The sequence below is a fragment of the Coregonus clupeaformis genome, chromosome 21 (assembly GCF_020615455.1).
Source record: "Coregonus clupeaformis isolate EN_2021a chromosome 21, ASM2061545v1, whole genome shotgun sequence".
Lineage (NCBI taxonomy): Eukaryota > Metazoa > Chordata > Actinopteri > Salmoniformes > Salmonidae > Coregonus > Coregonus clupeaformis.
The window spans coordinates 3,878,475-3,895,149 of record NC_059212.1 but is presented as its reverse complement, the minus strand read 5'-3'; the positions used below and the strand labels follow the sequence as shown (position 1 = coordinate 3,895,149).

The 16,675-nt window shown below is 42.9% G+C and overlaps 1 protein-coding gene across 1 annotated transcript in view; it reads right to left on the bottom strand.

The window, feature by feature from the left end:
* Positions 1-1,462: 1,462 nt before the first annotated feature.
* Positions 1,463-16,675, bottom strand: part of ephx2 (epoxide hydrolase 2, cytoplasmic) — a 35,335-nt gene continuing 20,122 nt past the window's right edge. The window contains exons 18-19 of the mRNA XM_041847281.2: positions 13,906-13,964; positions 1,463-1,688 (exon numbers count right to left, since the gene is read on the bottom strand). Of these exons, the coding sequence (XP_041703215.2) occupies positions 1,604-1,688; positions 13,906-13,964 (144 nt within the window). The 3' untranslated portion in view covers positions 1,463-1,603. The remainder of the gene's footprint in view (positions 1,689-13,905; positions 13,965-16,675) is intronic.

The window sequence follows — 16,675 nt, the reverse complement described above, 5'->3', positions numbered from 1 at the left end:
GTGAAGACATCAAAACTATGAAATAACACATATGGAATCATGTAGTAACCAAAAAAGTGTTAAACAAATGAAAATACATTTTATATTTTAGATTCATCAAATAGCCACCCTTTGCCTTGATGACAGCTTTGCACACTCTTGGCATATGTGTTATTGCATAGTTTTGATGTCTTCACTATTATTATACAATGTAAACAATAGTAAAAATAAAGAAAAACCCTTGAATGAGTAGGTGTGTCCAAACTTTTGACTGGTAGTGTATAATCACCACTTTCTCATGAAATGTCTCAAAACGTCCCTTTAATGAGACATCATGCTAGAGGTGTTGCGGTTGTGGGTACAGCCTTTTTTGCACGTGTGTGTCTTCAGAAGAGTCGAGCGTCGTCATCATGTGTGTATTAATAAGGTGATCAATAATTCTGAATTCTCAGCCTATTCCCTAGTGCACTATAAATGTGCACTTCAAAAGTAGTGCACTAAGGGGAATACATTTTAATCAATCAATCAAATGTAATTTATAAAGCCCTTTTTACATCAGCAGTTGTCGCCAAGTGCTTTACAGATGCTCAGTCTAAAACCCCAGAGAAGCAAGCAATGCTGAAGCAGAAGCACAGTGGGAAAAACTCCCTAGAAGGAAAGTTAGCTTTTATTGGGACGACTCGTACTGGAGGCAGCTCTGCAGGGTAGTTACAAGCTGGCACAGCCACAAAGTCATCGAACCTAAACCTAACCTAAACACTGCTAACCTTAAACTATACACAAAACAAAAATATTAAACGCAACATGTAAAGTGTTGGTCCCATGTTTCATGAGCTGAAATAAAAGATCCCAGAAATGTTCCATACTCACAAAAAGCTTATTTCTCTCAAATTTTGTCCACAAATTAGTTTACATCCCTGTTAGTGAGCATTTCTCCTTTGCCAAGATAATCCATCCACCTGACAGGTGTGGCATATCAAAAAGCGGATTAAACAGCACTCTAAAATGTGCAGTTTTGTCACACAACACAATGCCACAGATGTCTCAAATTTTGAGGGAGTGTGCAATTGGCATGCTGACTGCAGGAATGGCCACCAGAGCTGTTGCCAGATAATTGAATGTTAATTTCTCTACCATAAGCCGCCTTTAATGTCATTTTACAGAATTTGGCAGTACGTCCAACCGGCCTCACAACCGCAGACCACGTGTGACCACTCCAGACAAGGACCTCCACATCCGGCTTCTTCACCTGCGGATCATCTGAGACCAGCCACTCGGATAGCTGATGAAACTGAGGAGTATTTCTGTCTGTAATAAAGCTCTTTTGGGCCCCTGCCCAGTCATATGAAATCCATAGATTAGGGCCTAATAAATGTATTTAAATTGACTGATTTCCTTATATGAACTGTAACTCAGTAAAATCTTTGAAATTGTTGCATGTCACATTAATATTTTTGTTCAGTATATATAGCCAATTTTGACTTTGCAGCTGGCCTATCTAGTGGAAATGGCTCCGCTCTGCCTCCAGGACAAGACTCATCCCAATAAACATCAACCTGCAGGAACCTAGAAAGAAACCTAGACAGGAACTAGGCTCCGAGGAGTGGCCAGTCATGGTAACTGTTCACAGCTTGGGTGTCTTGGCAACCCCAGTGTTGCTGTGTGTGTCCTTCAGCCAGGAGATCAGAATGGTGTTCAGCTCAGATGGCCTGAAACAAACACACACACACACACACACACACACACACACACACACACACACACACTATGTAAACACCCAAGGTATGCCACATCTGCCAATATACACAAATATTTTTGCCAATACACACAGTTTATACCACAAAAAATACCAACTGCTTTAAACACAGCTTTAACATGCAGAGCAGCAGTTGTGACCCCATAACCTTTAACCCCTATCTGACCCTGTCTTCCTCAGCAGGGCTTTAGATCAGGGGTCAGATGTGCCAATACTAGACATTCTGGGCTCAGTTTTTTAAAAAGTGATCTAGATTTCACCAATCACATAGGATTAAATGCATAGAAGTAGAATAAATTAAACTGACAAATCATTGACTTGAATGGGGACTCCTGTTTTATTCATTCTATTTCTATGCATTTAATCCTATCTGATACTAGAAATCCGGATAGATAACTTTTTAAAAACTGGGCCCAGGTGACTAAGGCAAGTTAGCGTTTTTCGTCATGAATCTTGTTCTGGAAGCAGCTCTGCATAGTGGTAACTAGCTGGCACAGCCACAGTCATCAAATCTGATTTTAAAATTAACCCTAACCTTTTTATATTTGAGACATTTAGCAGACGCTCTTATCCAGAGCGACTTACAGGAGCAATGAGGGTTAAGGGGTTTGCTCAGGGGCACATCAACATAATTTTCACCTAGTCGGCGATTCAAACCAGCGACCTTTTGGGAAGGGGATACCTAGTCAGCTGCACAACTGAATGCATTCAACCGAAATGTGTCTTCCGCATTTAACCCAACCCAGAGAGGGGCAGGGGACTGACTTAATCGACGTCCGGGGAGCAGTTGTTATTGGGGGTTAACTGCCTTCCACTTTGCCGGCTCTGGGATTCAAACCAGCAAACTTTCGGTTACTGGCCCAACGCTCTTAACCACTAGGCTACCCGTTAGTCCCCACAAAGTCAAATGCTATTTCTAGGGAGTTTAGGGTTAAGGTTAGAATTAGTGTTAGAATTAGGTTTAGGGTTAGGAGCTAGGGTTAGGTTTAGGGTTAGGAGCTAGGGTTAGGGTTAGGAGCTAGGGTTAGGTTTAGGGTTAGGAGCTAGGGTTAGGTTTAGGGTTAGGAGCTAGGGTTCCGGGTTAAGGTTAGAAGCTAGGGTTAGGTTTAGGGTTAGGGTTAGGAGCTAGGGTTAGGTTTAGGGTTAAGGTTAGGAGCTAGGGTTAGGTTTAGGGTTAGGGTTAGGAGCTAGGGTTAGGGTTAGGAGCTAGGGTTAGGTTTAGGGTTAGGAGCTAGGGTTAGGTTTAGGGTTAGGAGCTAGGGTTAGGGTTAGGAGCTAGGGTTAGGTTTAGGGTTAGGAGCTAGGGTTAGGTTTAGGGTTAGGAGCTAGGGTTAGGTTTAGGGTTAGGGTTAGGAGCTAGGGTTAGGTTTAGGGTTAGGGTTAGGAGCTAGGGTTAGGGTTAAGGTTTGGTTTTCAGGTTAAGGTTAGGGTAAGGCTATGGGTTAATGTTTAGGGGTCATGGTTAGGGTTAGGGGTCAGGGAAAATAGGATTTTGAATGGGACTGAATTGCGTGTCCCCACAAGGTTAGTTGTACAAGACTCTCTGTGTGTGTGTGTGTCTGTGTCTGTGTGTGTGTGTGTGTGTGTGTGTGTGTGTGTGTGTGTGTGTGTGTGTGTGTGTGTGTGTGTGTGTGTGTGTGTGTGTGTGTGTGTGTGTTAGTGCTGAGCGATTAGTGCTTTTTGAGGTCGGTTTGGTTTCGATTATAAAAATAACCACGGATTTCAATTTTTATGAACATAAATTAATGCATTATGAAATAATTTGCTGATTTCAAATGATTTTTGATATGTATTCATTTTAGAGCTTCCCTCAGCCATCACCTGCCTTCATCCTGAAACGGGTTTGAATGCTATAAAAACACATTACTGCTTTTCACTTATTAAACATAATTTATTCACATTACTTACTTTCCATTCATAAAATATTTCAGTTGTGTATATTATTACATTACTTCATTTTTATTTAATGTCTTTATTATTTTTAATTCCTTGAAGTCATCATCTCATATCTGCTCAGGCAGTAGCAGCCAGCCAGCCAGACAACCATCTAATCTCTGCGCTTCACGAGTCATCCTATTTAGCTAGGCTAGTAGCTAGCTGGTTGACAGAATAATTGTACTTGTTCTTCAAAGTAGATACAGTTAGGGAAAAAAGTATTTGATCCCCTGCTGATTTTGTACGTTTGCCCACTGACAAAGAAATGATCAGTCTAAAATTGTAATGGTAGGTTTATTTTAACAGTGAGAGACAGAATAACAACAAAAAAATCCAGAAAAACGCATGTCAAAAATGTTATAAATTGATTTGCATTTTAATGAGGGAAATAAGTACTTGATCCCCTCTCAATCAGAAAGATTTCTGGCTCCCAGGTGTCTTTTATACAGGTAACGAACTGAGATTAGGAGCACACTCTGGGGCTCCATGCAAGATCTCACCTCGTGGAGTTGCAATGATCATGAGAATGGTGAAGAATCAGCCCAGAACTACACGGGAGGATCTTATCAATGATCTCAAGGCAGCTGGGACCATAGTCACCAAGAAAACAATTGGTAACACACTACGCCGTGAAGGACTGAAATCCTGCAGCGCCCGCAATGTCCCCCTGCTCAAGAAAGCACATATACAGGGCCGTCTGAAGTTTGCCAATGAACATCTGAATGATTCAGAGGAGAACTGGGTGAAAGTGTTGTGGTCAGATGAGACCAAAATCGAGCTCTTTGGCATCAACTCAACTCGCCGTGTTTGGAGGAGGAGGAATGCTGCCTATGACCCCAAGAACACTATCCCCACCGTCAAACATGGAGGTGGAAACATTATGCTTTGGGGGTGTTTTTCTGCTAAGGGGACAGGACAACTTCACCGCATCAAAGGGACGATGGATGGGGCCATGTACCGTCAAATCTTGGGTGAGAACCTCCTTCCCTCAGCCAGGGCATTGAAAATGGATCGTGGATGGGTATTCCAGCATGACAATGACCCAAAACACACGGCCAAGGCAACAAAGGAGTGGCTCAAGCAGAAGCACATTAAGGTCCTGGAGTGGCCTAGCCAGTCTCCAGACCTTAATCACATAGAAAATCTGTGGAGGGAGCTGAAGTTTCGAGTTGCCAAACGTCAGCCTCAAAACCTTAATGACTTGGAGAAGATCTGCAAAGAGGAGTGGAACAAAATCCCTCTTGAGATGTGTGCAAACCTGGTGGCCAACTACAAGAAACGTCTGACCTCTGTGATTGTCAACAAGGGTTTTGCCACCAAGTACTAAGTCATGTTTTGCAGAGGGGTCAAATACTTATTTCCCTCATTAAAATGCAAATCAATTTATAAATTTTTTGACATGCGTTTTTCTGGATTTTCTTGTTGTTATTCTGTCTCTCATTGTTCAAATAAACCTACCATTAAAATTATAGACTGATCATGTCTTTGTCAGTGGGCAAACGTACAAAATCAGCAGGGGATCAAATACTTTTTTCCTTCACTGTAAGGCATACAGTACCTTCAGAAAATATTCATACCCCTTGACTTATTCCACAATTCGTTGTGTTACAGCCTGAATTCAAAATGGATTAAATTGATTTTTTTCTCACCCATCTACAGACAATAGCTCACAATGACAAAGTGAAAACATGCTTTTAGAAAACTTAAAATACAGAAATATCTAATTTACATACAGTGGGGAGAACAAGTATTTGATACACTGCCGATTTTGCAGGTTTTCCTACTTACAAAGAATGTAGAGGTCTGTAATTTTTATCATAGGTACACTTCAACTGTGAGAGACGGAATCTAAAACAAAAATCCAGAAAATCACGTTGTATGATTTTTAAGTAAATAATTTGCATTTTATTGCATGACATAAGTATTTGATCACCTACCAACCAGTAAGAATTCCGTCTCTCACAGACCTGTTAGTTTTTCTTTAAGAAGCCCTCCTGTTCTCCACTCATTACCTGTATTAACTGCACCTGTTTGAACTTGTTACCTGTATAAAAGACACCGGTCCACACACACAATCAAACAGACTCCAACCTCTCCACAATGGCCAAGACCAGAGAGCTGTGTAAGGACATCAGGGATAAAATTGTAGACCTGCACAAGGCTGGGATGGACTACAGGACAATAGGCAAGCAGCTTGGTGAGAAGGCAACAACTGTTGGCGCAATTATTAGAAAATGGAAGAAGTTCAAGATGACGGTCAATCACCCTCGGTCAGGGGCTCCATGCAAGATCTCACCTCGTGGGGCATCAATGATCATGAGGAAGGTGAGGGATCAGCCCAGAACTACACGGCAGGACCTGGTCAATGACCTGAAGAGAGCTGGGACCACAGTCTCAAAGAAAACCATTAGTAACACACTACGCCGTCATGGATTAAAATCCTGCAGTGCACGCAAGGTCCCCCTGCTCAAGCCAGCGCATGTCCAGGCCCGTCTGAAGTTTGCCAATGACCATCTGGATGATCCAGAGGAGGAATGGGAGAAGGTCATGTGGTCTGCCAGTTTGGCTTTATACATAGCTTGGGCTTTGTCGAGTAAGGCTTAAACTATGTATTTAGATTGTAGTTAGGTATTATAGGTAGGCATCGTGGGCTGTATATTATTAAGTAGTATAGGTAGGCATCGTGGGCTGTTGTGGGTAGTTGTTGTGTAGTTATTGTAGGTTACTTTTGTATTTGGCGGTGCCGGTGTAGTACGAAGCTAGCTAGCTAACTCACCTCCTGGATTAGCTGGCGAGTAGCTATTAGCAACGGTAGCAACTAAAAACAATATCCTTTTAGCCAGCTACATTCGTTTGCAGCGACGCCGCTTTTTCAAACAAAGTCAACACAGCAGCCATTGCTAGCTAGCCAACACTACCAGCTGGCTGTACTGTAGTAGCTAAATACAATATCTTTGTGCTAGCTACCCAACGTTTAATCATTGCTGCGTTATGAAAGGTAAGCTTGGCTTCTTATATGGTGTTGAGTAAAGCTTAAACCATGTATTTAGATTGTAGGTAGGTATTGTAGTTAGGTATTATAGGTAGTTTACTCAGGTAGTTATTGTAGGTTATTGTAGGTAATTATTGTAGGTTAAGTATTGTATTCGGCGGACCCCGGCGAAGCACGAGGCTAGCTTACCCACTACTTGGACCAACAAAGCTAGCTAGCTAGCTAGCGGGTAGCTACTGGTAACTTTTAGCAACTGTGGTTAGTTGTTTCCAATGTTATTTCATGCTTAAGAGTACCTGTGATTGAGCCAGCTAGCTGCCACCATTCAGCTGTTTTTCTAACCTCATTATCCGAGGCATTAACGTTAGGTGGTTGGTAGCTGCTGTACTTAATTACAGCTACTGATAACAGTCTGCTGTAGTTTACAACAATTCTAATTACTAAAGTGGAAGTTGGGAGAGTTTTATTCGGGTGGTTCAGTGAAACAATTATAGTTTCTGAGGTGGAAGTTGGGAGAGTTATATTTTTTTTTTGGTGAGGGAGGCCTGCTCTCCCCTTTCCCAGATGTTTAGTTCATTTCATTCCGATCTCCTCTGCATTATTGTAGCCATCTGCTGCAGCCTGTCAACTATGCCTCTGCCTATCCCTGTTCTCTCCTCTCCGCACAGGCTACACAAACGCCTCACACCGCGTGGCTGCTGCCTCTCTAACCTGGTGGTCCCTGCACGCACCACACACCTGGAGTTCCAGGTCTCAGGCAGCCTCTGGAACTGCCGTTCTGCCGCCAACAAGGCTGACTTCATCCCAGCCTATGCTACCCTCCAGTCCCTCGACTTCCTGGCACTGACGGAAACATGGATTACCACTGAAAACACTGCTACTCCTACTGCTCTCTCCTCGTCTGACCATGTGTTCTCGCATACCCCGAGAGCATCTGGTCAGAGGGGTGGTGGCACAGGAATCCTCATCTCTCCCAAGTGGTCATTCTCAATTTTTCCCCTAACCCATCTGTCTATCTCCTCATTTGAATTCCACGCTGTCACAGTCACTAGCCCATTTAAGCTTAATATCCTTGTCATCTATCGCCCTCCAGGTTCCCTTGGAGAGTTCATCAATGAGCTTGACGCCTTGATAAGTTCCTTTCCTGAGGATGGCTCACCCTTCACAGTTTTGGGGGATTTCAACCTCCCTACGTCTACATTTGACTCATTTCTCTCTGCCTCCTTCTTTCCACTCCTCTCCTCTTTTGACCTCACCCCTCTCACCGTCCCCCTACTCACAAGGCAGGCAATACGCTTGACTTCATCTTTACTAGATGTTGCTCTTCTACTAATCTCACTGCAACTCCCCTCCATGTCTCCGACCACTACTTTGTATCCTTTTCTCTCTGCTCTCCTCCAACACTACTCACTCTGCCCCTACACAGATGGTAACGCGCCGCCGCAACCTTCGCTCTCTCTCTCCCACTACTCTCTCCTCTTCCATCCTATCATCTCTTCCCTCTGCTCAATCCTTCTCCTCCAATCTCCTGATTCTGCCTCCTCAACCCTCCTCTCCTCCCTTTCTGCATCCTTTGACTCCCTGTGTCCCCTATCCTCCCGGCCGGCTCGGTCCTCCCCTCCAGCTCCGTGGCTTGATGACTCATTGCGAGCTCACAGAACAGAGCTCCGGGCAGTGGAGCGGAAATGGAAGAAAACTAAACTCCCTGCCGACCTGGCATCTTTTCACTCCCTCCTCTCTACATTTTCTTCATCTGTTTCTGCTGCTAAGGCCACTTTCTACCACTCTAAATTCCAAGCATCTGCCTCTAACCCTAGGAAGCTCTTTGCCACATTCTCCTCACTGCTGAATCCTCCCCCCACCCCCCCCTCCTCCCTCTCTGTGGATGACTTCGTCCAACCACTTTGAAAAGAAGGTTGACGACATCCGATCCTCGTTTGTTAAGTCTAATGACACTGCTGGTCCTGCTCACACTGCCCTACCCTATGCTTTGACTTCTTTCTCCCTCTCTCTCCAGATAAAATCTTGCGACTAGTGACTGCAGGCCGCCCAACAACCTGCCCGCTTGACCCCACCCCCTCCTCTCTTCTCCAGACCATCTCCGGTGACCTTCTCCCCTACCTCACCTCGCTGATCAACTCATCCTTGACCGCTGGCCATGTCCCTTCCGTCTTCAAGAGAGCGAGAGTTGCACCCCTTCTCAAAAAACCAACACTCGATCCCACTGATGTCAACAACTACAGACCAGTATCCCTTCTTTCTTTTCTTTCCAAAACTATTGAGCGTGCCGTCTTTGCCAACTCTCTTGCTATCTCTCTCAGAATGACCTTCTTGATCCAAACCAGTCAGGTTTCAGGACTGGTCATTCAACTGAGACTGCTCTTCTCTGTGTCACGGAGGCTCTCCGCACTGCTAAAGCTAACTCTCTCTCCTCTGCTCTTGTCCTTCTAGACCTGTCTGCTGCCTTTGATACTGTGAACCATCAGATCCTCCTCTCCACCCTCTCCGAGCTGGGCATCTCCGGCGCGGCTCACTCCTGGATTGCGTCCCTACCTGACCGGTCGCTCCTACCAAGTGGCGTGGCGAGAAGCTGTCTCCGCACCACGTGCTCTCACCACTGGTGTCCCCCAGGGCTCAGTTCTAGGCCCTCTCCTTTTCTCCTTATACACCAAGTCACTTGGCTCTGTCATATCCTCACATGGCCTCTCCTATCATTGCTACGCTGACGATACACAATTAATCTTCTCCTTTCCCCCTTTCCGATAACCAGGTGGCGAATCGCATCTCTGCATGTCTGGCCGACATATCAGTATGGATGACGGATCACCACCTCAAGCTGAACCCTGGCAAGACGGAGCTGCTCTTCCTCCCGGGGAAGGACTGCCCGTTCCATGATCTCGCCATCACGGTTGACAACTCCGTTGTGTCCTCCTCCCAGAGTGCGAAGAGCCTTCATCCACCTCTGGCCTGCTGGCTCCCCTTCCTCTGCGGAAGCATAGTTCCCGCTCAGCCCAGTCAAAACTGTTCGCTGCTCTGGCACCCCAATGGTGGAACAAGCTCCCTCACGACGCCAGGACAGCGGAGTCACCCACCACCTTCCGGAGACATTTGAAACCCCACCTCTTTAAGGAATACCTGGGATAGGATGAAGTAATCCTTCTAGCCCCCCCCAAAAAATAAAAAAAATAAAAATGGTTGTAAAGTGGTTAACCCACTGGCTATAGGGTGAATGCACCAATTTGTAAGTCGCTCTGGATAAGAGCGTCTGCTAAATGACTTAAATGTAATGTAAATGTCTGATGAGACAAAAATAGAGCTTTTTGGTCTAAACTCCACTCGCCGTGTTTGGAGGAAGAAGAAGGATGAGTACAACCCCAAGAACACCATCCCAACCGTGAAGCATGGAGGTGGAAACATCATTCTTTGGGGATGCTTTTCTGCAAAGGGGACAGGACGACTGCACCGTATTGAGGGGAGGATGGATGGGGCCATGTATCGCGAGATCTTGGCCAACAACCTCCTTCCCTCAATAAGAGCATTGAAGATGGGTCGTGGCTGGGTCTCCCAGCATGACAACGACCCGAAACACACAGCCAGGGCAACTAAGGAGTGGCTCCGTAAGAAGCATCTCAAGGTCCTGGAGTGGCCTAGCCAGTCTCCAGACCTGAACCCAATAGAACATCTTTAGAGGGAGCTGAAAGTCCGTATTGCCCAGCGACAGCCCCGAAACCTGAAGGATCTGGAGAAGGTCTGTATGGAGGAGTGGGCCAAAATCCCTGCTGCAGTGTGTGCAAACCTGGTCAAGACCTACAGGAAACGTATGATCTCTGTAATTGCAAACAAAGGTTTCTGTACCAAATATTAAGTTCTGCTTTTCTGATGTATCAAATACTTATGTCATGCAATAAAATGCAAATTAATTACTTAGAAATCATACAATGTGATTTTCTGGATTTTTGTTTTAGATTCCGTCTCTCACAGTTGAAGTGTACCTATGATAAAAATTATAGACCTCTACATGCTTTGTAAGTAGGAAAACCTGCAAAATCGGCAGTGTATCAAATACTTGTTCTCCCCACTGTACGTATGCACACCCCTTTGCTATGACACTCCAAATTGAGCTCCAGTGCATCCAATTTCCTTTGATCATCCTTGAGATTTCACTACAACTTGATTGGAGTCCACCTGTGGATAATTATATTGTGTTGGACATGATTTAGAAAGAAACACACCTGTCTACAGTGGGGGAAAAAAGTATTTAGTCAGCCACCAATTGTGCAAGTTCTCCCACTTAAAAAGATGAGAGAGGCCTGTAATTTTCATCATAGGTACACGTCAACTATGACAGACAAAATGAGAAAAAAAAATCCAGAAAATCACATTGTAGGATTTTTAATGAATTTATTTGCAAATTATGGTGGAAAAAAAGTATTTGGTCAATAACAAAAGTTTCTCAAAACTTTGTTATATACCCTTTGTTGGCAATGACACAGGTCAAACGTTTTCTGTAAGTCTTCATAAGGTTTTCACACACTGTTGCTGGTATTTTGGCCCATTCCTCCATGCAGATCTCCTCTAGAGCAGTGATGTTTTGGGGCTGTCGCTGGGCAACACGGACTTTCAACTCCCTCCAAAGATTTTCTATGGGGTTGAGATCTGGAGACTGGCTAGGCCACTCCAGGACCTTGAAATGCTTCTTACGAAGCCATTCCTTTGTTGCCCGGGCGGTGTGTTTGGGATCATTGTCATGCTGAAAGACCCAGCCACGTTTCATCTTCAATGCCCTTGCTGATGGAAGGAGGTTTTCACTCAAAATCTCACGATACATGGCCCCATTCATTCTTTCCTTTACACGGATCAGTCGTCCTGGTCCCTTTGCAGAAAAAACAGCCCCAAAGCATGATGTTTCCACCCCCATGCTTCACAGTAGGTATGGTGTTCTTTGGATGCAACTCATCATTCTTTGTCCTCCAAACACGACGAGTTGAGTTTTTACCAAAAAGTTATATTTTGGTTTCATCTGACCATATGACATTCTCCCAATCCTCTTCTGGATCATCCAAATGCACTCTAGCAAACTTCAGACGGGCCTGGACATGTACTGGCTTAAGCAGGGGGACACGTCTTGCACTGCAGGATTTGAGTCCCTGGCGGCGTAGTGTGTTACTGATGGTAGGCTTTGTTACTTTGGTCCCAGCTCTCTGCAGGTCATTCACTAGGTCCCCCCGTGTTGTTCTGGGATTTTTGCTCACCGTTCTTGTGATCATTTTGACCACAGGGTGAGATCTTGCGTGGAGCCCCAGATCGAGGGAGATTATCAGTATGTCTTCCATTTCCTAATAATTGCTCCCACAGTTGATTTCTTCAAACCAAGCTGCTCACCTATTGCAGATTCAGTCTTCCCAGCCTGGTGCAGGTCTACAATTTTGTTTCTGGTGTCCTTTGACAGCTCTTTGGTCTTGGCCATAGTGGAGTTTGGAGTGTGACTGTTTGAGGTTGTGGACAGGTGTATTTTATACTGATAACAAGTTCAAACAGGTGCCATTAATACAGGTAACGAGTGGAGGACAGAGGAGCCTCTTAAAGAAGAAGTTACAGGTCTGTGAGAGACAGAAATCTTGCTTGTTTGTAGGTGACCAAATACTTATTTTCCACCATAATTTGCAAATAAAATCATAAAAAATCCTACAATGTGATTTTCTGGAAAAGAAATTCTCAATTTGTCTGTCATAGTTGACGTGTACCTATGATGAAAATTACAGGCCTCTCTCATATTTTTAAGTGGGAAAACTTGCACAATTGGTGGCTGACTAAATACTTTTTTCCCCCACTGTATATAAAGTCCCACAGTTGACAGTGCATGTCAGAGCAGAAACTATACCATGAAGACCAAGGAACTGTCCGTAGATCTCCGAGATTGTGATGAGACATATATCGGGGAAGGGTAAGAGCACAGTGGACTCCATCATTGGGAAATATAAATAATATGGAACGACCCATACTCTGCCTAGAGCTGGCAGTCCGACCAAACTGAGCAACCGGGCAAGAAGGACCTTGGTCAGGGAGGTGACCAAGAACCCAATGACCACTCTGACAGAACTACAGAGTTCCTTGACTGAGCTGGGAGAACCTGCCAGAAGGACAACAGTCTCTACAGCACTTCACCAATCTGGGCTTTATGGGAGAGCGGCCAGACGGAAGCCACTACTGAGAAAAAGGCACATGACAGCACCCCTGGAGTTTGCAAAAAAGGCACCTGAAAGACTCTGAGATCATAAGGCAAAGGATTCTGTGGTCTGATGAGACAAAAATGTAACTCTTTGGCCTGGAGAAAACCAGACACAGCTCATCACCCGTCTAACACTATCCCTACCGTGAAGCAAGGTGGTGGCAGCATCATGCTATGGGGATGCTTTTCAGTCCCAGGGACTGGGAGAGTGGTAAGGATAGAGGGAACAATGAATGGAGCCAAATACAGGCACATCCTTGATGACAGTTTACATTCCAACAGGACAATGACTCCAAGCAGCCAAAAGCAACGCATCAGAACAAGAATGTGAAAGTCCTTGAGTGAAGAATTGAATCCCGTTGAAAATATGTGGAAAGACTTGAAGATTGCAGTTCACCATTGCTCCCCATCTAACTTAACAGAGCTTGGGATAAAATCTCAAAATCCAGACGTGCAAAGCTGATTCAGACATACCCAAGACGACTCAAAGCTGTAATCGCTGCCAAAGGTGCTTCTACAAAGTATTGACTCAGGGGTGTGAATACTTATGTAAATTCGATATTTCTGAATTTCATGTTCAATAAATTTGCTAACATTTCTAAAAACATGTTTTGACTTTGTCATTATGGGGTATTGTGTGTAGATGGGTGAGATAAAAAAACATTGAATCCATTTTGAATTCAGGCTGTAACACGACAAAATGTGGAATAAGTCAAAGGGGTATGAATACTTTCTGAAGACACTGTAAATGTAATTCAAGTAATTGAACCGACGTGGATCAATTAGTTGTTTATTAACCAATCACTCAGCACTAGTGTTTGTGTGTGTGGAGGGGGTGGGGTTACTGAGGTCAACAAGGACAGATTCGTTAAAAGGTTGACACTGTGAACTCCCTCACACACACACACACACACACACACACAAACACAAACACACACACACACACACACACAGACACACACACACAAGGGCAAGGACAAACACACACGCACACACACACAGATTGGGGCCCACCTCTCCGTCTGGGTCCAGTGTCCACACTCCTCGATGTGTCCTCTGGTTAGGTTGGGGATCTGACACACACAGACGTGACACATTCACATTTATAACACACAAAAATGTGTCTGCTTACAGTGTGTGTGTGTGTATGCGTGCATGTGTGTGTCAGTCAGTCTGTCTGTATGTGTGTGTGTGTGAATATGCGTGTGTCAAATCAAAGTTTATTTCTCATGTTCACAGGATACAACAGGTGTAAAACAGTTCATCAAAGACCTCCTTACTTATGAGCTCCTTACTTATATTCTCCTTACTTATGAGCTCCTTACTTATGAGCTCCTTAATTATGAGCTCCTTACTTATGAGCTCCTTACTTATATTCTCCTTAGTTGTATTCTCCTTACTTATGAGCTCCTTACTTATGAGCTCCTTACGTATGAGCTCCTTACTTATAATCTCCTTAATTATAAACTCCTTACTTATGAGCTGCTTACTTATGAGCTCCTTACTTATGAGCTCCTTACTTATAATCTCCTTACTTATATTCTCCTTACTTATGAGCTCCTTACTTATAATCTCCTTACTTATAATCTCCTTACTTATGAGCTCCTTACTTATAATCTCCTTACTTATATTCTCCTTACTTATGAGCTCCTTACTTATAATCTCCTTATTTATATTCTCCTTACTTATGAGCTCCTTACTTATGAGCTCCTTACTTATAATCTCCTTACTAATAATCTCCTTACTAATAATCTCCTTACTTATGAGCTCCTTACTTATGAGCTCCTTACTTATATTCTCCTTACTTATGAGCTCCTTACTTATAATCTCCTTACTTATATTCTCCTTACTTATGAGCTCCTTACTTATGAGCTCCTTACTTATATTCTCCTTACTTATAATCCCCTTACTAATAATCTCCTTATTTATGAGCTCCTTACTTATGAGCTCCGTACTTATGAGCTCCTTACTTATAATCTCCTTACTTATATTCTCCTTACTTATGAGCTCCTTACTTATATTCTCCTTACTTCTAATCTCCTTACTTATCATCAACTTACTTATGTTCTCCTTACTTATGAGCTCCTTACTTATAATCTCCTTACTTATATTCTCCTTACTTATGAGCTCCTTACTTATGAGCTCCTTACTTATATTATCCTTACTTATAATCTCCTTACTTATATTCTCCTTACTTATGAGCTCCTTACTTATGAGCTCCTTACTTATATTCTCCTTACTTATGAGCTCCTTACTTATAATCTCCTTACTTATATTCTCCTTACTTATGAGCTCCTTACTTATGAGCTCCTTACTTATATTCTCCTTACTTATAATCTCCTTACTAATAATCTCCTTACTTATGAGCTCCTTACTTATGAGCTCCTTACTTATATTCTCCTTACTTATGAGCTCCTTACTTATGAGCTCCTTACTTATGAGCTCCTTACTTATATTATCCTTACTAATATCTCCTTACTTATGAGCTCCTTACTTATGAGCTCCTTACTTATGAGCTCCTTACTTATAATCTCCTTACTTATATTCTCCTTACTTATGAGCTCCTTACTTATATTCTCCTTACTTCTAATCTCCTTACTTCTAATCTCCTTACTTATCATCTCCTTACTTATGAGCTCCTTACTTATGAGCTCCTTACTTATAATCTCCTTACTTATATTCTCCTTACTTATGAGCTCCTTACTTATGAGCTCCTTACTTATATTATCCTTACTTATAATCTCCTTACTTATATTCTCCTTACTTATGAGCTCCTTACTTATGAGCTCCTTACTTATAATCTCCTTACTTATATTCTCCTTACTTATGAGCTCCTTACTTATGAGCTCCTTACTTATATTCTCCTTACTTATAATCTCCTTACTAATAATCTCCTTACTTATGAGCTCCTTACTTATGAGCTCCTTACTTATATTCTCCTTACTTATGAGCTCCTTACTTATGAGCTCCTTACTTATGAGCTCCTTACTTATGAGCTCCTTACTTATGAGCTCCTTACTTATGAGCTCCTTACTTATATTATCCTTACTAATAATCTCCTTACTTATGAGCTCCTTACTTATGAGCTCCTTACTTATGAGCTCCTTACTTATAATCTCCTTACTTATATTCTCCTTACTTATGAGCTCCTTACTTATATTCTCCTTACTTCTAATCTCCTTACTTATGAGCTCCTTACTTATGAGCTCCTTACTTATAATCTCCTTACTTATATTCTCCTTACTTATGAGCTCCTTACTTATGAGCTCCTTACTTATATTATCCTTACTTATAATCTCCTTACTTATATTCTCCTTACTTATGAGCTCCTTACTTATGAGCTCCTTACTTATATTCTCCTTACTTATGAGCTCCTTACTTATAATCTCCTTACTTATATTCTCCTTACTTATGAGCTCCTTACTTATGAGCTCCTTACTTATATTCTCCTTACTTATAATCTCCTTACTAATAATCTCCTTACTTATGAGCTCCTTACTTATGAGCTCCTTACTTATATTCTCCTTACTTATGAGCTCCTTACTTATGAGCTCCTTACTTATGAGCTCCTTACTTATGAGCTCCTTACTTATGAGCTCCTTACTTATGAGCTCCTTACTTATAATCTCCTTACTTATATTATCCTTACTTATGATCTCTTTCTCAAAAATGCAGTGTTCAAATATCAAAGGGAAGAAAATAGAAGATGAATAGTCTGTGCGTGTGTCAGTCTGTGTGTGCCAGTCTGTGCGTGTGTCAGTCTGTGCGTGTCAGTCTGTGCGTG